The 22,991-nt window shown below is 39.3% G+C and overlaps 1 protein-coding gene across 1 annotated transcript; it reads left to right on the top strand.

Moving 5' to 3' along the window:
- The first annotated feature begins 621 nt into the window (after positions 1 to 621).
- On the top strand, positions 622 to 22,991 carry LOC133533457 (tumor necrosis factor receptor superfamily member wengen-like). The gene is made up of 4 exons (XM_061872442.1): positions 622 to 919; positions 2,705 to 3,122; positions 12,096 to 12,218; positions 22,799 to 22,991. Exons 1-4 carry the CDS (start codon positions 902 to 904, stop codon positions 22,846 to 22,848), a joined length of 609 nt encoding a protein of 202 aa, XP_061728426.1. The 5' UTR covers positions 622 to 901; the 3' UTR covers positions 22,849 to 22,991.

Below are 22,991 nucleotides of genomic sequence, written 5' to 3'. Positions count from 1 at the left end.
TTTAAACTTTTATGACTCTGAGTGAATTGACGAGTGCGGAGACTGCGGAGAGAACCGCTATTTTTTTAGGGTTCTGTAGTCAACTAGGGACCCTTATAGTTTCGCCATGCCCGTTTGCCTGTCCGTCTGTCCGTCGGCGACTTTGCTTGGCGATCGTGAGTGCTAGAAAGGAAGCTGAAATTTGGCATGGATATATAAATCAGTTACGCCAACCAAGTCGTAAAATAAAAACAAAAAAAAAATTTAGGGTGGCTCCTCTACACGAAAAGTGAGGATGAATATTTTTTTTCGCTTCAACCCTGTACTTGGGTGTCATTGGATAGGTATTTCAAAACGAATATGGGCCTTCAAGAACCATTTTTTTGATAAAAGAAAAACTATAGAGAGTCAGATGGGTTAAGCGGTTTTTGAGGTTTTGCAAAAAGAGTATTTTGACGGTCGGGAAACTACGGAAACCTACACTGAGCATGGCCTGACATGCTCTTAGTCGGTTTTTTTTTTCCCGTTAAGTAAAGATAGGCTCGTCCTTGATCTGCATCTTGCTGAAAGACCGAGAGAACCGATGGGTGGAGACATTTGCAGTGCTGTCTCGGGCTATAAACAGTTATATGAATGAGAGTCGCGTCGCTCCCGACTCCCCGGCCGCCTCACGCGCCGCCAGACCCAGACCGTGTTCTGCAGCCGCCCGCACCATGCGTGCTCTTTCCCACACTAATTTAAACTAAACAAATGCACTAGAGTTTTTTTCGAAACACGCAACGCGAGATATTTTATAAGCGAACAACGAACTATGTTACAGAGTGGATCATATTATGGATAAATGTGAAAGTGCTCAAAGTGAACTTTCTAATTTAAGTTAAGCTATTGAAATGTGGTCCTTGGTGTACACTTGGTGGTATACATGAGTATAAGAGATAAGGTAAATATTTTGAAAAAAGTTCGTTACTCATTCAGACATCACAGATATTTTTATACGGCCAGTGAACCATGTCGCATAAAGTTTCTAAAGGGATTCCAATGAAACCTATTTTATGCTGCTTTATTAAAAGTATGTAGGTACGACACGGATGGCTAGCCGGGAGAGCAGAAGCAAAGGCTTTTTGAGTAAAAAAATCAATCAAAATAATAATATTAAATAAGTTTTTGGTAAAAAAAAAAACATTTTTGGTATCAGCTTTTGTCGATGACTGTACTTTTCTTACCATGGGCAACTAACACTCATCGAGACAATTCTAAAAACCCCAAACACAATTAGGTTGCGTTGTTTCATCACAGAGTTCCTATGGGCGGCCATAGGAACTCTCCTGTCTGCATCATCAGATCAGCCCGATGGTACAGTAATATTGCATTGTCACCCGACTTACATATGTAAGTATGCATATTTTCAGCTCAATAGAAAATCGGGAAATGGGTAAAATTTAGCTTTCAAGATTTGACACCAACAAAATAACATACATATACATACTAACAGGGAAAGTTAAATAAAATAAATAAGAGCTTGTAAAAAAAAACATCAACCCAATGTGATCAAAACATTGTAATTAGATACGTAATAATTAAGGTAAGGTTCTTACGTAAGTACCTACTTCACACTGCTTCATCGATGTTATTTTTGTCATACCGATTTGATCAAAGACTGATATATCCCTTCGGTCGACTTTGGCCATTTCCTAAATTTGTATCTATCCAAACTTGTCTATTTCCTAACCTGTCTATTCCTTATCATGTCCACTTCCAAACTTGACCACTTCCGAACTAATCTATTTCCTAACTTGTCCGCTTGATAATTTATCTTTCCATAGTAAAACTAGACGAAGCCCCGCGAAGTGGGGCTCCTATTTCTGGGCGATTTGCCCTTCGGGCATTTGAAGCTACCTAACGAACCTAACCTACCTATTGATTTTTGGTGTGAAATCCGTGAAAACATTACACTTGGGGAAAAAAACGTAGGAAGGTAGGTAGGTTAGGTTCGCTAGGTAGTTTCAGATACCCGAAGGACAAACCGGCCAGAAATAGGACCCCGCGAAGTGAGGCTCCGTCTAGTTAAGTTGTGAAGGAAATGTTTTACTACAAATTTAAATACGAATAGGAAAATGACTGTTTAAGATTTAGTCAACTTTGGAATCTATAAAGTGACAACTTAGTAAAAGGACGATGTTGGAGTGGACGAATTCGGAAGTGGAGAAGTTTGGATAGATACAAATTAGGAAGTGCCCAAAGACGACCGGAGGGCTATATCGTACCTACTACAAGCTAAAAAGCTTTGTCGGTAATATTTTATAAGTATAAAGGTACAGAATAAAGCCAGCCACAGTAAAAATCACCAGTTTCAGGAATTTCAAAGAGTCTTTTCGTCAATATTGATTTAAAAGAATGTTCATTTAATTTTAGAATAGTCACTAGAAAAGCCTAACGTGGAAGGTCTAATCTCTGCGCTCCGCTGGCCGTGGTTTGCTGACCCCTGCACCGTATTATTAGCCTTAACTGACGAAGAGTTTCGAGTGCACGAACTCTAAGAATAGCTAGGTATACCAGTATATACAAACTAAGCCAATTAACGTTCAGTATATCTCTATAAAGTACATCTCCCACATAATCATATAGCTGCTTTCCCAACGCTCCGCTATCATTGGCTCGTGTCCGCAGACAGCATTAAGTACCAAACCAAACCAACACAATATTTACACTTATTTTTACCCTCCAGGTAATGCAAGGAGAGCTACAGAAGGTGTTGCTAGTTGCGACGCTAGCACTCGGGTCTGTGGTGGGTGAGAGCGTGTGCAAGCACAGGCACACCTGGTGGGACCGACAGAGGCAGGCGTGCGTGCCCTGCACGCCCTGCGACCGCGCCAGGAACCTTGTCGTCCGGTACCCCTGCGAGGTGTACCGCGACACCGTCTGCCAGACTTTACACATTCTAGACAATGATACCCAGGACAGTGAAAGTGATTATGAATATTATGATGCGGACGTGGAAGTGAGTGACAGTGAGCCGTGGGACCTGCAGACGTCGACGTTGGCTCTAGCCGTGAGCGGGTGTGTCGTGTTCTTTGTGGTCGTGCTGTCATTGTGGCTGTATCATGCGAAACAGATGAGGATCATCAAACGAGCACTTGAGTCAGGTGAGGAATACCTACTAGGTATTTTCCTATTTTGTTATATTTGTTGTGTTGAACAATCATACAACCGACAGACCTGGAACTGATGTGACTGGCCCCACAGCAAGGTGCTCTGATCTTAGTCTTTTGGCTGATAAAGTGATGAAGAATGAAACGTTGTGTTTGTGTCAGATAAGTATGTAGTTGTTAGACCAAGCTAAGTTGGCAGCGATTTTGATAGCCCAGATTGTGCAAGTGTTATTTAAACGTAATAATTTCATAAAATTTTGACATTTATAATAACACACATCTTCTGGGCTATCAAAATTCTTGCCAACTTAGCTTGTTCTAACTCTACGAGTATCTAACATCAGGGAACGTCTCAATATTCATTACGAGTATCCGATGCACCCATACATACATACATAAATAAATGAAAGTACGTGAGTACGCTAAACACAAACAAGACTTTTTTCCAGCTGCCACTTAGCGGACTTTCTCTGTTATTCCTAACATTTCTGTCGCCATTCCCGTTTAAAGTGACCCCGGGGTCCGTAACAATGACGCCCGTAGTAGATTCTGAGGCGGTGAGTAGGTAAGCGTTGTGAATACGGCCCTTCTCAAGTTTTATTTATTCAGGACGATGATCACGCGACCTCCGCGTCTTGCCTTATTATTATCCAAACTGACGGTGAGCGACTGAGCGTGGAATACCAACAAATCGTGGTACACGATGTTATCTTTTGAAAAGGACGCTTGCAGTACTGAGAATCTGATAAGACCTTTAAACATGAATCTAGTATTGGTGGGGGGAACTGACAGAACGGGATAGTCTTATGTATCTTTAAGTAGGAGTAGCAGAGAAAGCGTTATTATTGTTGTGTCACAGTCTCACATTGTTTTTTAATGCCCAGCGTAAATTTAGTACTTATGGTTTATAGGGGTTAAAAAATAACCATAATAATAAATATCAAATGGGAATTTACTGGGAATATTCCCAAATGGGAAATTACCGGTAATGGTAATTTACTGACGACACAATACTAAACATATGTCAAAAATCACCGTCATCATTCGGCCGAATGGTCAATTAATGAGATCTTAGCGAACCGAATACTCGGCCGAATTATTCGATTCATCTGTAAATTTCGGTTCGTTCTAATAAACCATTTGAAATATTTCAATCACATTATCAGCTAAATTAATCGCTTCCTATAGGTAATTTCTAGAGAAAAAGAGAGTACTTAAAAAGCAAGCTATATATTTAGTCTTGCAACAAAACGTAATAAAAAATATTTGCATTTTGCGGAAGATTCGGCATCTTAAACGAATAATTCGGCTGAATACGAGAATATGCCGAGTAGGTACCGAATATTCGGCCCATCTCTAAATATTAACATTAAGTACAGTGTATAATTTTAAAGAAATTGATGATGATGAATACATTAAACTGTATAAAAATACTTTCCATATTTTAATGTCAATATCCAGGGAGAAAAATGGAGACTAAGTTTGTATAGAAAAGCGATCGTCTACATGGTCTTAATAGTTTATACTCGTACCTACCGTTGTTTTTAGCATTACACGTCACGCACGACCACGCACGTCAACCACGTTGTTTTACCTTTTTTCTAAAATAAAAAAAAACAAGTGTTATTTACCTACCTATAAATCTACAAGGTGAAATCTTAGCCACCGTTCATACTCTGCGTACTGATTTTATAGGTCATACCTACCTATACCTACTGAACAACTTTTATTATGCGGTCAATGCCGAAATTGCGGAAAAAAAATTTGGCTGTCCCATATAAATCAGCGGAATCCCATAGAATATGAACGGTGTTATATGGAGTTACAAGTCCAAAATTGTTTTGGTTTCGGCAGGTTTCGGCATAAAAATGATGTTTCGGCCGGAAGTTCGGCTTTGGCCAAAAAACTGCCGAACTGTTTGTAAGTAGTCGCCATCGGATATATCGGAGCGGCCGAGGTGCTCAATAATATCTGAACCCGTACTCTAGCGCTTTAAAAATAGAGGCGTGTTCAGATATTTGTGAGCACTTTGGCCGCTCAGATATATTTGATGACGACTGTACCTATTTGCTTACTTTCTAGATGTTTTTTAGTTTTTACAAAGCTCTTTTGCATCCGTTAATTTTAATTTCATGCTCTGTTTAAAAATCTAGAGATACTTTTATATGTAGGTGGGTATTGGGTACATTCGATTGAATCCGGACTACATAATAAATAGTGTTCATTTGCATTGCACTTAAGTGTAAGTAGTTATAGTGTATAATATAAGTGTCTACTTACCTACTTTCACCGCCTGCGTCTCCTGCGTTACTACAATATGTCAGTGCAGAAAGTGGTAAATGGTAAGCCAGCCTCCATTTACATGTTAAGAATGGTTAGGTCTAAGTAGCATTTAAAATCTCTTCATTAGGCTAATAGAGTAAATCACTAACTAACTAGGCAGTCTAAGCGCCCCCATAGAACAACTTCCATTCTAAACATCACATTTTTATAGAAATTTTACATAGGTATATGATGACATATCCACACTTTGAAATTACTAATTTTAGAGGGTCGGCCACGCGCTTGTAACACCTTTGGAGTTACAGGCTTCTATAGGCTACGGTGACTGCTTACAATCAGGCGGGTCGTATGCTTGTTTGCCACCGTCGTGGTATTAAAAAAACAAATTCCATGCACAGTTAGCGTAGTCCGTCTCGACTCTTGGTATTTTACGTACGTTCTAGATCTGTGGGTGCTGTATGAACTCCTCTTTCAAAAAGGGCGCTCTTTACTTAAGGAGGATTGACTATGGAAATAAACAACCAGTCACAAATAAAGCCAATATATTCAAAATAATCTCAAACCCTTATATACAATCCCTATAAACATTTCGATAGCGTGATGTAGAAATCGCCGCTCCCGGTACAGCGCCATCTCACGGGATATTTGGTAACAGTTTATATATTAAAGAACTTTACAAAAGTATGGACGCGAATAGGTGCCCCATAACGGCCATAACCCTTGCGTGAGGCTAAGAACGCACTGCGATTCATTTTTTGCGGTTTATTTCTTGCAAGTGCGTGCGCTTATGAAAGTTATGAAGAATGCTGTACGTTAAACTTTTTGCGGTTCTGAAATCAAAATAAATACATCGCAATGCGTTCTAAGCCTTAAATTTGATTTTTGCAAGTGGTCCTTACTCACAACTAAATATGGCCTCGATTTCATATCTGGGGGCGCAGTAGTGCCCCCGCCAAGACGAGCCAAGCGAAGCGCAAGGCCTTGCCCTAGAATTTGTGAAGTTAGGGTTTTTAGAGTTAGAAGCTTGGCTCTACAAGAGATCTGATAGTACGGTCAAATTAACTCAAATTTCACTAAAGTCAGGAACTAATTCTAAGGACTAATAAAATCACTACGGATTGTTTTGTATGGGCTAAAAATCGAACTTTATACAATCGTTACTAAATTCACCCCCCCGGAAAGGGGTGAAATCGGCTGAAAATAATGTAATGGTTGTAACTAAGAAGAGAAAAAAGGTGTACTCGGTGCAATTTGGCGTACGTTTTACAACACTTATATCTAAATTCGCACGTGTTATTTATGTTAATTTAAGCTACGGAACAGGTAAAAAAAAAAACAACATACAAAAAAATCTATTTTGGCCATTGCGGGTCTGGGGAAAGTAATGTACTCGGTGCAAATTGAGTAAATAATTAGAAAAAATATCTAAATCCAATGTCAAATTCGCACCAGGGTGCGACACCCGGAAAGTAGTTTTTCATGTTTTACTGTCGTTGTACTTCGGGGGAAATTTTAATACTATTGGAAATTGATGCAATCATATTCATTTGATTTTGTTTACATTCGCACCACATAAAAAATTGGCATTTTTATACGGAACATGCAGTTTTGTAATCAAGTACCAAAAACGTAGAGCAATAAATACACAGAAGCGACAAGCGCGTGATTAGTGGCAAGAGAAGGAACGCGCGTAGATGCACCGACGAAGCACGGCTCTTGAGGCACGAGTAGTGGCATGTACCTACTGCAAAAATAGTATGATTTTTTTTTCTTTTATACTACGTCGGTGGCAAACAAGCATACGGCCCGCCTGATGGTAAGCAGTATTCGTAGCCTATGTACGCCTGCAACTCCAGAGGAGTTACATGCGCGTTGCCGACCCTAACCCCCTCCCGCCCCTCGTTGAGCTCTGGCAACCTTACTCACCGGCAGGAACACAACACTATGAGTAGGGTCTAGTGTTATTTGGCTGCGATTTTCTGTAAGGTGGAGGTACTTCCCCAGTTGGGCTCTGCTCTAGATCTGGAATGACATCCGCTGTGCTGTGCCCTACCACACAGAGCGAGATGACATTCACAATGCCCATACCTCTCGTAAAAGGTTTCTGAGTATGCAGACAGACAGTCAACAAATTAAATACAGGTACGCTCAATGTTTGTTAAATTCGAAAAATCGCGTTTTTCCATATACTTATGAAAACGTTAGACTACTTAGTTCACTCAATGATTGTTTAAAACAATAGTTCCGTTTTAATGCCAGAAGAAAGATTTGTGCTCGTTGCCCGTCAAAAGTGTCAAACAAACTGTCTCGGAACAATCGCTGCCCGTAGGGTTTGAGATCCGGATATCCGTCAACTATAAGATCCGGATCTAGCGGGTCATAAGATCCGGATATTACGGACCCGTTAAATATGGTTATTGACCTATAACCGAAACAATTTTCTAATGAAATTTATGAATAATTTAAAGGAGAGAAAATTGGTATTTTAATCAACCACTAGAATATCTCCAAATGAATAGGGCTAAGATGGTCGGCTCTTTATCATTTATCATGAAGGGCATAGTGACAAGTGATAAAAATAGAACCATGCTGCCACCGCAGATCGAAAAGAAAAGACCTACCTAAAGTAATCGGGAAGAGGAGATAGATGTTCGAATCCAAAATGCCCTAAGATGCTCAGCAGCACTTCACCGAGTTCTAGTATCCAAGCTGATCAGTAGACTGTCCATGATTCAAGTCTATAAGACAATAATTAGATTTTGATGAATGGCATCGGTAAGTATTACACTTGGACTCTGAATCAGAAAAAAAAGAACAAGTTCTTAGTTAAGAAGACGAAATTCTGGCGGAATATTCTGGGACCTATCAGAGATGAAGATAGAGAAGATGAAAGCGTAGGAAAAATAGGGAGATAGAGTAGCTAGTTGCGGCACCCAATATAATTAGCGAGATTATAGCCGCACGACTTCGCAGACTTGGTCACTTGGAGTGGACGGGAGAGAATCGGGCTGTGAGAAGATAGGAGCGATGTAGCCCTAAAACGCCCTCGGAGTATCCAACTAGCGTGGAGTGGTGCAGAATAGAGCAGAGTGACGTTGTACTTGTGTCAAAGGCCAAGATTCTTTTTGGGTCACTGATCCAGTGAAGTAAGTAAGTATTGCTTTCATAGTTAGTATTTCATGACGAATGAACACGAGGTGAGGCATTGGATGTATTTCCAACTATGCACCAGCTAATCCAGATATAAACCTTCCTTATTAAGTACGGTTTTAGAGATAACATTATGTTAGCTATTATAATAATCAAGTAATCATTTAAAATTGCTTGGGATAATATCATTGTATTAAAACATAGTTAAAAACGTTATTTCTGTGTTATCTAAATCCGTTTATTCGGATATTTATTTTGGTGGATATTCGAATAATTAGAATATCACAATATTCTAATTGCAAACCCTACATAATATAGTAGTGACACCCAGTAGTGACACAAATAGGTAATGTAAATACTGCGAGGAGGATCTTGTTTAGGAAATAATCGGACAGACAGACGGACATGACGAATCTATAAGGGTTCCGTTTTTTGCCATTTGGCTACGGAACCCTAAAAACAGAGCGATCGAGTATATTCCTTCAACAGGATGCTCTCTTACAGCATATAAAAAGGGCTTAACAGACCTACATTGGGACCAATTTACCTGAATAGCGACCCACAAATGCTAGATTCTTGCAACTAGGCTTGGCGAAAGAAAAATGATGGACCAGCGTACACCTCTTTGTAGAAAACCCTTCCTGATGCTAGTCTCAGCTGCAAGGAGCTATTGTCTTGCAAGTGCAAAGAACGCTGTACAGGGTGTGGGTGAGTAAAACACGGATTTAAATACACTATGCTTTGCGCATGCGAAGGTGCATGCTCTGGGACAAAATATCACGTGAAAAAAAAATTTTTTGTTAATTAGTGTGTAACTTTAATTAGCTAGATCCGGAGTAAATTACAATGAAACGATCTCAGTATTCTTAATTTTGATAATAATACTTTTATCGAAAATATTACTTTACTATAAATATCGTTCAGCAAGTTACCTTTACTTAAACATCATTTGCCTTGCAAATTGTATTGAAACAACCATCCGACTCTTGGTGGTGTCATCCGGTATGGAACAAAAATAGTGTTATTTGCTTGTTTATAAACCGATTTTCAAAATTTTAATGGGATTTAATAGCTTACTAATGTAGCATTCATATCTTGATACAATGTTTTCCTGTAAAGTTACTAGTAAAGTTGATGAAAACAAAAAAACGGTTTTTTTTTCGGGAAAATTTAAATAAAACTTAAAATTTCTCGCAAACTATGGTACTTACAAGGTCAAATGTATAAATGATATTGTAGCGCATTTAATTTTGCTTTTTATGACACCCCACACAAGCTTACATGTGATATACTTTCTGTGGTATACGCAATATTCTGAACACGGCACCGGCCATTTTGATGACGTCATAACTGGTGACTTAACCACGTTAGAAACTGTCTCCCGATGGTTTTTTTGTCAAAATAACATGCTTAACAACATACTAAAATATGGTGCTGGTTTCATTAAAGGCACCTTTTGGGCCCTATATGACCCTAAGGGAAGCGCCTTCATACCTACTCGTATAACATTTTTTTATACAATCAAACACATTTGAATAAGTAGTCGATAAAGCGGTCAAACACCGATAGATTATTAATATGTTGTAACATGACATCACTATTTATGATCTCACATAGACAATTTACGCACAAACTTGCATTTAATTTTTGGTCGCACTTTTGAAGTTTGACAGTCATTCTTGATATCCTATTTCTATGTATCCGGATCCGAAAAATTGTCGGATATTGCAAACCCTAGCTGCGCGCTGCGCTATCTCCCCGCCCCGCGCGCCCCGCGCCGTGTGCGGCAACCACCTTCGCTTGCAGTTCGTTGCGATTAATTCTATTTACTTTTTGACAAACTTCCGGTAAAAAAAATCTATTTTTTATTTAGTGCAAATGTAGTGTCTTTAGATAAGTACCGTTTTAAAAAATTTCACGCCTCTCTTAATTTCCCCCGAAGCACAATGTACAAAATAATTAAAAATACATGTTCCATAATTTGCCCAGGCGTGCAAAGTTAACTGAATGTTTATAATGCTTTAAAAAGCTTAACTTGAGACTGCACCAACCGACTGACTTATCCTCGAGCCGCAAACGAAAAAAAAAATTTTTTTAGGGTATCATACATTGCACATCTTTTTAATTAAGATATACTATGCACCAAGGTGTTCTCTATACACTACTTAGCTTGAACCCAATAGCTTTTAATTTACTCCAAAATTACGGCACTTTATAGTTTATACCTAATATTTAACGGTCTTCCGTACATAATAGAAACGGTGCAACTCGGGGGAAATAATCTAGTTGCGCCATCTAACGAATCCAAAAAAAGCACGACTACACGACTTACTTCCATAATTTTCGTTAACTTGACTATACTATGATAACTTTTTGACCGTGCGAGCCGTATGGTCTCGTCTTGGCTACATTTTACATGAAAATGTTTTTGATGGGATACATAGTACAGTAGAGGTATCTAAACTCATCGAACTGCCAGAAAGCGTTGAAAGATACAAACAACACCACCTAAGGTGGAAGTTTGATTTTAAGCATTAATTTCATCGCGTTCTGAAAACGAAGTCATAAATCTAGTCCACAGACGCCACCAGAACGAACGCCACGGAGCGGGGTTCACTACGCCTGCCGCCTACCGAGTCCGATGACTCCGATGAACCAGATTAACCAGTATAAGATATAATACACAGTCCGATTCGAACTTTAAGATACGTCAAAAATTTGGTCTAGATACGATATGGATCGGATATGTCATTGCCAAGTGACGTTTTTGTTTAAAGAAATCTTAAAGTTCGAATCGGGCCGACAATGCCTGCGCATTTGTTATTGTTACGGATCTCGTACTCAAGCCGAACTTCTCATAATTTAACGTTTACCTGAAGTAATTGCAATACCTAATACGGGGGCTGATAGAGTTGTACTGGGAGTTCTAAACACACAGGTGGACCAGTGATCAGGTGGTTCAGGTGCACTCTATGACCACGTACGCATGTTTTTTGGTTACAAATGTTACGGACCTCGAAGTCCATTATGGTTTATACTGGTCCATTTGAGGCGAAAGTTCGACGCGCAACGTGTAATTCGGGGCCAGGGTATGCGCAGTGAAAGCCACGTAAACAATGCGCGTTTGTTTGAACATGTGCGCTACTAATTTCGACCCGCTGCGCCCGCGACCGCCCGAGTAACAATAGCTAACGGTATTTTGGTTGCATTCTCCTATGAGCGCTAAACCCAAAATTAGAACGATCCATTTAGTATTGATTCTAGAGCGAGTTGCCTTTCAATTAAATTTTAATTAGTAAAATATGAAGGGCACTAGTGGAAAATTACTTGTTAGGTATAGGTATTCAGGTACATATTATATCCTGCTGAAATTTAAAAATATTCAATTATTCAATGCTCAATGCGCGAGCTCGACAGTAAATAGTCAAGGTCAAAGAATAGCTCATTAATTAAAGAAAAAATACCTACATTCTTGATTTTACTTAGCTCGCATTGTCCGTGGCTCGGTGTAACATGATTCCGTAATCTTTACAGATATGCAGGAGTTTTCCGCGAAGCTGAGGCTAATGGAAGCAGGAGACGCGGCGGTCGAACCAGTCGCGCCCACGGACCACCACATCTACTGCAACATTCACGTCGGGAAGGACGCTCTACTTGGTAACATTCATTTCTATTAAGACTAGGGGTTATTACATTTATCCCTTCGCCGGACACTTTCTGCTGAGAGGGACAGGGAAAGGTAGCCAAGGTATGCGAGGGTAAAAAAATCTTTCAATTTTAATGAGCTCTTTATTTCAAACATTACAAAATGATCTACAATAACCGGCCAAGAGCATGTCGGGCCACGCTCAGTGTAGGGTTCCGTAGTGACTTAGGCGTCACAATAAGCTAAACTGGAGCTTAAAGTATAGTAAATTGTTAACCAAGGGATGAAACGGTACCTTTCGCCCGAGTTAAACAAATAGGCAAATTTGCATATTCAGTACCTAATTAAAGTAAGTCTTTTTACTATGAAAGGAAAACTTTTTGCGATAACTCAAAAACAGCTAAACTGATCATGTCCGCTATAGTTTTCATTTAATGTCTTTCTTAAGCTCTACTTCCACGATTTTTTTCATATTTTTTGGACCTATGGTTCAAAAGTTAGAGGGGGGGGGACACAATTTTTTTTTCTTTCGGAGTGATTATCTCCGAATATATTCACTTTATCAAAAAATGTTTCTTGAAAACCCCTATTAGTTTTAAAAGACCTTTCCAACGATACCCCACACTCTAGGGTTGAAGCGAAAAAAAAATTTCACCCCCACTTTACGTGTAGGGGAGGTACCCTAAAAAAAAATTAAATTTTTAGATTTTATTGTACGACTTTGTCGGCTTTATTGATTTATATATCCATGCCAAATTTCAGCTTTCTAGCACTAACGACCACGGAGCAAAGCCTCGGACAGACAGACAGACAGACAGACAGACAGACAGACAGACAGACAGACAGACAGACGGACATGGCGAAACTATAAGGGTTCCGTTTTATGCCATTTGGCTACGGAACCCTAAAAATGGCAGCTGTAACCGCATACAAAGCCATAATAAAAGGATTTTAATAGTTATTTGTTTTATAAGGGGGCAAAGTTGTTGTTTAACCGCTCTAGCTAATATTGATACCCGAGCAAGCGAAAGATTCCAAAATTGAACCATGAGTGTAGCGAGTGGTTCGAAAAGTGAAATCTTGAGCGTTGCTGGGGTTTCAAAGCACGAGGGTTAAACAATTTTTTTCCCCCAGTGAAACACAAAAATTTTCACCACAATATATAACTCGAAGAAAATATTAACTATAAGATATCTAACAAAATAAAATTCAAATGACATCCTTAAATATTTATCACCAGCTAACATAAGGAAATAACTGAAAATTTGCATCTGATTACTTTACCTTACCCCACATGGGCCACATGTGGATAAAATGTGGGATAAAATGCGAACTTCTCATTACTTTTTGAACAAACAAGACAAGAGCCTTTACCAGCTGGTGTGGGTGGTTAAATCAATAACTATCCCCGATAGCTATCACCAACATACTTGTCGGATATTGAACAAGTAAAAGAACTTGAACCTTTTCCTTTAAACCTTACGGCTTAAAAAAAAAAATTACATATATAGACAGATAAGTTGCCTATATTTTTATAATCACCTTTATCTTATACCTTTAAACGAGCAATTCTTGAATACATATTTATATATTTCGGGGATCTCGGAAACGGCTCTAACGATTTCGGTGACATTTGCTATATGGGATATGGGGGTGTTCGTGGGCGGAAAAACGATCTAGCTATAGGCCTTATCTCTGAGAAAACGAGCATTTTCGAGTTTTTATATGTTTTCCGAACAAGGCTATAGGTCTCCCAGATATTAATACCCTTAATTTCAACACTCCACTAGGTATACATGTTTAGGATATTCTTTACCGCTAACTAATTTTTTAACTTCGCCGCAATCGGGTTATCTTTTAAATTCATAATTTTATTTTCTACATTTCGCTAAGGCACTAATTAAACTTTACGAAGCTTACCCAAAAGAGGAATGTTTATGTTTTGCGCGGCCATAACTCCCATAAGCAAGCCGAGTAGAATCCTCGCTGGCGTCATGCCAGTCAAGTTTAAAATACTGTCTTGCGTGGGTGCTCGCTCGTCTGGCGCCGCTACAGTTTTTATTTATTTTCAGACGTTTCAGAAACGGAGGTCACACATTTCACGTTTGCATACCTAAGTATATGATAAAGACATGCGATAAACAGCACTTAGGACCTTACTACGCAGTTTATAAGGTAGAATTACGATGCTAAACAAACTGCTGGAAGCTGGACGAGACTTGCCTTTACCTACTATTTTCAGTATGAGAAAATATCTTCTCTTCTGACAATACATAGATAAGTACCTATCTTCAAATACCGACCGAGTGAGCACGAAACGTTTTCGTATCAGCTTGGGTAACAAAATGATTGCCGGGACACATCCTTATCTGAGTGTGGCCTGGATGATGGAACCCTGAATCATATTTTCCTGAATTGCCCCCGTCTTAATCATTCTCATTTGTACTCTGGTCTCATTTTTCAAAAAATCCCTTTTCCGACGCATATGCCCTCTCTTTTAACTCCTAATCCCTCTGTATTTCGAATCCTTTCAAATTTTATCAAAATTAACAATTTAAACTTATAACTATTCCCTGCTCCTTAATCTGACCAACACTTTCGTGCTAAATCGCAATCCCGTTTTATGGGGAACTATATTGACGTGATGCTGGCAAATGCCTTCGTGGCGATAGCCATTAAAAAAATGATTTCAGATGTCCTGCTGTTCTCCTCTACGATCATCGCATTTCTCAATCTATAAATAATAATAAATATTACAGGACATTACGTAAGAAGTATTTTTTTGTTGATTCTTTTTTTTAAATGACGGAGCAATGAGGATTCGCGATAAAAGCTAAGCCAGTAATAGTACGTCAGCCGCAATAATATGTTACGTACTCTTCGAAGGCCGCAATAATATGTGACACGCTCTTATGGCTCCACAAATAAGATCTTGTCAGATATTTTTGCGGCCTTCGCTGAGGAAAGTGTGTATAACATCGTATTGCAAGTGACTGTACCTATATTAGGTATCAATCAATAAGTATATGCTCTGCTTCATTGTCATTCCGATCTCAAACGATTATCTGAGGCCAGCTGGATACACTGGTTGCGACTTAACTGGCGAGCCCACGGAATACCAACACGACGCCATTACGACGGTTACATTTTAATAGTGCTGTCGAAACACTGGAATTGTGTCACACGCAACGGTCGCTTTCAAAGTTTTTTTTTTTTTTTATACTACGTCGGTGGCAAACAAGCATACGGCCTGCCTGATGGTAAGCAGTCTCCGTAGCCTATGTACACCTGCAACTCCAGAGGAGTTACATGCGCGTTGCCGACCCTAACCCCACCCCCCTCGTTGAGCTCTGGCAACCTTACTCCCCGGCAGGAACACAACACTATGAGTAGGGTCAAGTGTTATTTGGCTGCGGTTTTCTGTAAGGTGCGGTTTCAAAGTGACATTATATCAATGAGACTATCGGTATCGGGTACCACGACTCACTAAATACCGAAAATCTTGGGCAAATCAATTAAACGCGCTAACCGTATAATAAAAGTCTAAGTAAAGTATGCCACAGGGGTTGGAAATGTTACTGACCGTATTCAGTAGTGTGAGCTCATAGGCTGAGCTGAGCAATTGCAGTGAGAGGGCATTGTAGCGCAGCGTAGGTAAGGGTGTACGGTGTAAGGTGTGGTAAATCGAGTGGTCAAACATTTCATTAATTGTGTCATCAGCAACAAAATAAAGCAGTTTGGAAATATATTGTAACAGTGAGTTCACATCAGAGCGTCGCTGTTGCCAGCGGCAGGTAACGACCCTGCGGGCCCTAGCACACGTGCCGTAAGAGGGTCATTTGTAATGCCGGCCCGTCCGCGCCCGCCTCTGCTTCCGCCCCTGAGGGCTTCAGTCGCGCCGCCGGGAGCGCACTTCCTGGTCGCAACGATTTTTGATAACGAGTTAACTATAACTCTACTCCAAATATAGCTACGGCTACGACAAACAAGGTTGCTGAACTTTCGCGAGTCCGTACCGTACTAAATTCCTTGAAACTACTTAAACGTTTAAGCAAAACATTTAAATTAAAACTGACTTTCCCATACAAACATCTTTCTCGTGAATCGCACAAGTGAGCGTTGAACTTGAAATGTATTATTCAGCGCAAACAACTCGTGAGATGTATGCATGGTGGTCCGCCGTCCGATCTAGGATAGAATACTTTCATAGCTTTCCCAGTACTGTTCTGCCTGTTTCCATACGACCAGAACGAGTTTATTTGAATCCAGAGTTTTTCATGTTCGGATGGTTAATACGGGAGTACGCCTTTATGCAACTGAAGGTCCAAAAAAAAGTGAGTCGAAAACATCATGCATGATTTAAGATGATAAACTTAAATTTGACTGTGCCTCCAAAAATGGGTATATATATCTCTCATATTTTAATTTAACCAACGCTCAGACTATTTTGCCTCTAAAATTATATATTATATAATTACATAGCACCCTAAATGCGAAACCCAAATTAACCCGTACTCTCCGTAAGTACCTAGTTGATTAATATGCATCCAGCGGCCCTTACCTACAATGGAGACGCGGTCCTTAGCTGGCCGTGGCTCTGGTAACGACCCCAGTCACGTTTACTCGTGATAACCATTACGCTGGCGGGGCTCTTTAGGATCGGTCCATAGTTGTCCACAATAACTACTTTCTTATTTGTTTCTTCGCGAAACCACTTCCGAGTGGGTTTACATGAGTTTCGAAGTTTGCCGTCACCCTGGCGGGCGTTTTATTTATATTTTACGAGTATAGTATCTACGAACGGCACTAATATGTATGTACTGTGAGCCTATATAGCGGGAACTGGCACTAAGGAAAGTCAGGTCAGGAATAAATAATCCTAATCTTTTAATAGCCTACAGGAATTATATTTTGTAAACATGGTTGGTATAATTTAAACGTCTAATTAGCTTGCAGTTAATGAGTTGCTTGCTCTAAATTTAGAAAGTATTTGCTCGCAGTGCAGGGCAGACATTAACAACAAAGTTTAACCACATACACACGGATGCTTCAAAACAACTGATGTTAAGATCAAAAATTCACATTAAGTTCGGTAAAATGCAAGACAGGAATTTAGCTTCTAACTCGTACTAATTCGAAACAGATTTAATTGAAACATACAAAAAATCTTCACGCTATTGATATTAACGGGCGGATGCCGAAAGGTAAAAACGTGCGTCACGACGGCCCCATTTCTCTCCGAGCCAGGAAATGGTCCAAAAGCTTCCTCCCAGCGATGTTAGCGAGTCAATAATAGATCCCATCAATTTGACTGAAATGCGATTATATATCGCTCTGTAAACCGGCACCAGACATCGATGACGCGTGAAATGATTTAAACATAGCGAGTGGATATTGACGGATGCAAAGGTCCAATAATTATGTTTACCGTAGATATCATATATTATACTCTTGCCAAGTTGCCAAATTCTAATTCTCAGTAGTTTGACATAAATCGCTTCGACCGCAAACCATTTGCATTATGCAATCTGCCTTACAATTTAAAATAAATTAAGAGTAGGTGGGATAGTTAATATTACCAGTAGGTATTTACGAATAGGAATCTACGCACCTAGAGATGTGCATGTACAAGTTGGAAAATGAAGACACAAACGAAGTTTTCATTTGGAAAATGAAAAACAAAAAGTTTCTGAAACTATTCCTAGAGGAAATTTCAAGTGGTTTTGTGAAGTCGACCTCCCAAACCCACAATGGCTCCAATATTATTAGTCAGATCAAGATAAGTTGGCAGCGATTTTGATAGCCCAGGCGGGGCAAGTATTAAGTAAACGTCATAATTTTATAGAAGTTTGAAGTTTAATATAACACGTTGCCCCGTCTGGGCTATCAAAATCGCTGCCAACTTGGTCCGATTCTATGGTTCCGTTCAAACTAAGAGAATTGAGAATTTTTCATATTTGTTCGCCCACCACCGACGTTAATTTAAAATTCACTGTAACTCAATCCCAATTTGGCGATAGGTATTTGCATTTCATAATAAACAATGGAATATCATGAGAACAGGGGAGTTGACAATTTCTCGGTCGTGTTATGAATGCAAAGTGAATTTCCTTTCGGGGCCGCGGAAGTCGCCCCAACGCCGTAACTCCTTAAGGAGTTCTTTAGCATGCGGGGCGTCCCGTCATGTCAATAACTCTTCAGCGCGAGGCAATGAAAATAATCGTCATACTTAACAACAGTATTCATCATTAATCCAACAACGCTACAAGGACAAAATCTTTCTTACTAAGTAATGAATGTAATAATAAGTCTTGTAATGAATGTCGTATATGTATATAAAACAATCCCGATTACCAGCAATAAACCTATTTGGGGTTCACCTACTTAATAAAACGAGCTTAGATATTTTGAAGAAGCCTACTAAGATTGGTGTTTAGTATATTTTTTTGGTAAGAGATTTTTTTTTATTTAGGGTTCCAAAGTATTTTTTGGTGGTCATTATAATTGTAGCCGAAATTAAGTGGTATATTGTAAAACACAATTCCCTAATGAGGGATGATGAAGAAAACATTACGATAATATTTGCTAAAACCGCAACGCAACCTGTAGGTCAGCTATTTAATTAAATATTAAGAGGAGGCGTATATCCAGGAAAATAGAAGGATATACTCATAGTGTTGTGTTCCTGCCGGTGATTAAGGTTGCCAGAGCTCAACGAGGGGGGGGCGGGTTTAGGGTCGGCAACGCGCATGTAACCCCTCTGGAGTTGCAGGCGTACATAGGCTACGGAGACTGCTTACCATCAGGCGGGCCGTATGCTTGTTTGCCACCGTCGTAGTATAAAAAAAAATAAAAGATACGGCACGCCGCAAGAAAATTGCAATGGAAGATATGGTGAGAGTCAGAATGGCGGGTGTACCTAAATAAAAATATTACGCTATGTTCCCGTGGTTATTGATAAATTATAAAAGACAAATTTTTGTACTTTTTTTGTACCTTCATATTCAATTATAATATGAGCCATTTTATTTGTAGTTTTCAAGTTTTACTCAGTTTATATTTTGCTTGCTATTACAATTTTGCAGGCGTTATAATTTTTCAAGTTATCGATCTAATTTTTAAGAAAAAACAATTATTTTTATTACGCCAGGAATTAGTACCTTTAATGTTTAATCTGTTAAGTTCAAATAAATCAGAAAATCATGTCCTAAAAATGTTTTTTCTTAGGAAGATTTCTTTGAATTGGCGCCTATAGCCTTTTTAAGACATGATTTTCGGAGTTATTTGAACTTAACAGCTTAAACATTAAAAGTACTAATTCCTGGCCTTATAATTGAATATGAAGGTACAAAAATTTGGCTTTTATAGAAAATATCAATAATCACGGGAATATAGCGTAATAAAGTACACCCGCCATTCTGACTGTCAGGATGGCGGGTGACCTGTTTTTTGGTGATAACTTTAAGTACCTACCGTGAGGTACAATTTTTTTTAAAGGAGGTACAAAAATATGGTATGGTTTTCATTTAATTTTATTTAGGTACACCCGCCATTCTGACTCTCACGAAGATATGGCGGTCGCTCGAGGTTTTGTTTTACCAGACATGGGTGTCTCATAGGAACTCTGTGATAAAACAACGCAACCTGATTGTGTTTAGTGTTGTTAGAATTGTCTCGATGTGATGAGATTAGTTGGAAAGAAAACAATCGGCGATAAAAGCTTGTATTTACCAAAAATTAATTTTTGCCAGTAACTTATTTTTATATCCCATTATATATATTTTTCAATAGCTTGGGTATTTTCCTGACAGGTTCCGGGTAGGTAAAACTGAAAATAAATGAAAATTAGACACGTTTTCGTGATTTCTTTCTATTAGGCGACCCCTTACCCTTTTAAGATTTTATTTGGAGTCTGCCCTTGCGAATATACTTCGGTAGATAGTCTTGTTTCCGTGTGATTTTTTATGGCATTTGTACTCTTGGTTAAATAAAACGTGTAAACATTCAATAAGTATATAACCTACAATTATGCTTTAGCCCCCACTAATCGAAGAGTATTAGGTAAGTAGTACTTATTCGTTAAATTATATTGATTCACTGGACACGTATTACGTACGAGTACGTACCATACATACTATGGCAGTAACGAGCAAATCAGCGTCGCAGTAGTAAACAGAAGGAAGCCATGATGGTACCAATAAAATACCACGGTCATTCCACGTGCAGGTGCATGTCGATCATTACATGGTGTACATCCGGATCTGATCTGTAGCTAAGTTTCTACATAAACAAAATTATTTATTCAAGAAACTCAAAGGATTTAGCTTTAGGTAGGGTATACCTACCAGCAAATTGATGAGGAAATCAGTAATTCACACATGCATAATCCGAGGGCTATTTTTTGTGCCCGACGTACCTGCGTAAGAAAAAAAACATCTACGTGTCACGTTTACGTGATTTATAACTAGGGTGTATTGTAACAACCCGCAACAAAACAGCACGACTAATAAAACGTACGTAATATGTATGTGTACGGAACCAATGATGCAGGACGACTTTCATCCTTAAATTACAGTGGCAGCAGACATCCCATTGCATAGTTGGCTGATTTATTATGTTTATGCATCTTCCCAAGTGCGGCCTCCAACTGTTCTCGAAAAAGATTTAAATTGTTTGTCTCAGACAGGTCGTAAGAATTGGCAAGCTTTGAAGGTCAAATGTAGACGCATGAGATTTTGTGCATGAATTTGAATTATATGAAGCTTAAATTTCCAATAGATGATAAGCAACTAAGCTTGACTCCACGTATAAATCGGCCCCACGCCAACGACATCATCAGTATGCGTTACATATTAAGCTGGAAGTTTGGAGAAATGTAATAAAACCATAGACATAAATACACAAAACAGTTTTGCAACACAAATACGTGATTTATTGAAGTTACATTTCATGGACTTGGAAGCTGGCGCGAGTTATTTCCAAGAAAATTTGTAGTAGGTACTGTCTATTAAAAACACTAGAGTTTAAAGCAGACTGTGCGTCGTCGGCTGTTGCACACAATGTTACATAATGAACTCGTCTACCTAGTACTAAATTATTCTAAGAATGCATAGAATTTGAAATAAAAGGTAAACGTATGTTAAAATAACTCCACAGTTCCAGGGCCAGGAATAAATAGAAGGGGTAATTTTAATTTCCGCATATTGGCGCGTTCGGTGCAGCGAATAGTCTGCAGCTGGGTCGTTTAGGATTCTGAGGCACGCGCGCGAGCCGTATTCTAATATGGGTGCGAACCGCTATTAGCGAGGCGATACTTTACTTTCGAGGCGATACTTTACTCCGGGGCAAAGACTGCTGCTTTATAAATCGCAAGTCAGACCCCATATGGAGTATTGCTGTCACCTTTGGGCAGGAGCACCTGCATGCCAGCTTGGACCATTCGACTCAGTCCAAAGGCGCGCTGTACGAATCGTCGACGATCCCAAACTCACAAGCGGTATTGAACCTTTAAGTCTAAGGAGAGACTTTGCCTCCTTGTGTGTGTTCTACCGCTTGTACAATGGGCTGTGCTCTGAAGAATTGTTTGACATGATGCCAACGGCCGCTTTCTATCACCGCACCGCTCGCCGTCGGCAGGGTGTTTATCCTCACACCCTAGAACCTAAATGGTCGCGTACTGTGCGGTTTAAGAGGAATTTCCTCCCGCGAACGCTTCGGCTGTGGAATGAGCTTCCTGCCGAGGTTTTCCCGAGGGGCTACAGTATGGGGTTCTTCAAAAAAGGAGTGTACAGGTTTTTAAAGGGTCGGCAACGCGCATGTAATGCCTCTGGTGTTGCAGGCGTCCATAGGCTGCGGTGACTGCTTACCATCAGGCGGGCCGTATGCTTGTTTGCCACCGTCGTGGTATAAAAAATAAATAAAAATAAATTAGCATTTACTTCGCGGACCACTTTTTTTATACCGCGTATTTTCAAGACCGATTGGAATTCAAACCGCACACTCTTCAAACATTAAAAGCAAGAGATTCTCGAGTAATTAGACGGTTATTTACTACAATTATTTTAAAACTTATTATTATTAAGGAGCTCCCCGCGGATTTTTGACTAGTTTTGAGTCGTTACTCCTACATTTGCACTATAGACAGAATCTACACATTTGGGTTAGTCTTTGACGTCTCTATAAACTGGTCAGACATTTTATTTTTAAAGTAATTAACACAAAATGTATGGCCAGGAAATCAGTTTTTTGGCCTAAAATTGGTCAAATTTGATGCCAAATATCTCGAACTTTGAAGTAAATATGGTATACTATATTGCTTACAGCCGTTGGTGTTAGTATGATAAGATACAAAAAAAATTAGAAAACTAAAGGATTCAGATCGAAGGTCATTGGCGTTAGGAACCCCCTTAATTAAACACTTGTTTGATAACTAAAACTTTTCTAATTATATGTACCTATATGTAAATTCAGATGATAAGGACATTTGGAACGATCAAGACGATCGAGTTGGAACGATCCTGGGGGGCGTAAAGTATTTACCTATCTGAAGAAAAAAGTGTAATTTTTGACAGAATCTTTCATTTTGTTACAGGTCGCACGTCGACAAAAAAAAGCAATGTCTACACACAAGAGAAACACTAGCGTCTAGCGTGCATGTCACCGACAGATAATGGACAACAATAAAGTCTCCATCATCCAACATGGAACCTCGCACTAGGGGATAAGAAAATCTCGATAGAACTGCAAGTTTACAGTTTAATTAAAGATCAGTATAGTTTTTTAAA

Source organism: Cydia pomonella, unplaced genomic scaffold (genome assembly GCF_033807575.1).
Source record: "Cydia pomonella isolate Wapato2018A unplaced genomic scaffold, ilCydPomo1 PGA_scaffold_167, whole genome shotgun sequence".
NCBI classification, from domain to species: Eukaryota; Metazoa; Arthropoda; class Insecta; order Lepidoptera; family Tortricidae; genus Cydia; species Cydia pomonella.
Note: the sequence above shows the minus strand (reverse complement) of the source record. Positions and strands in the feature narration are given on the sequence as shown.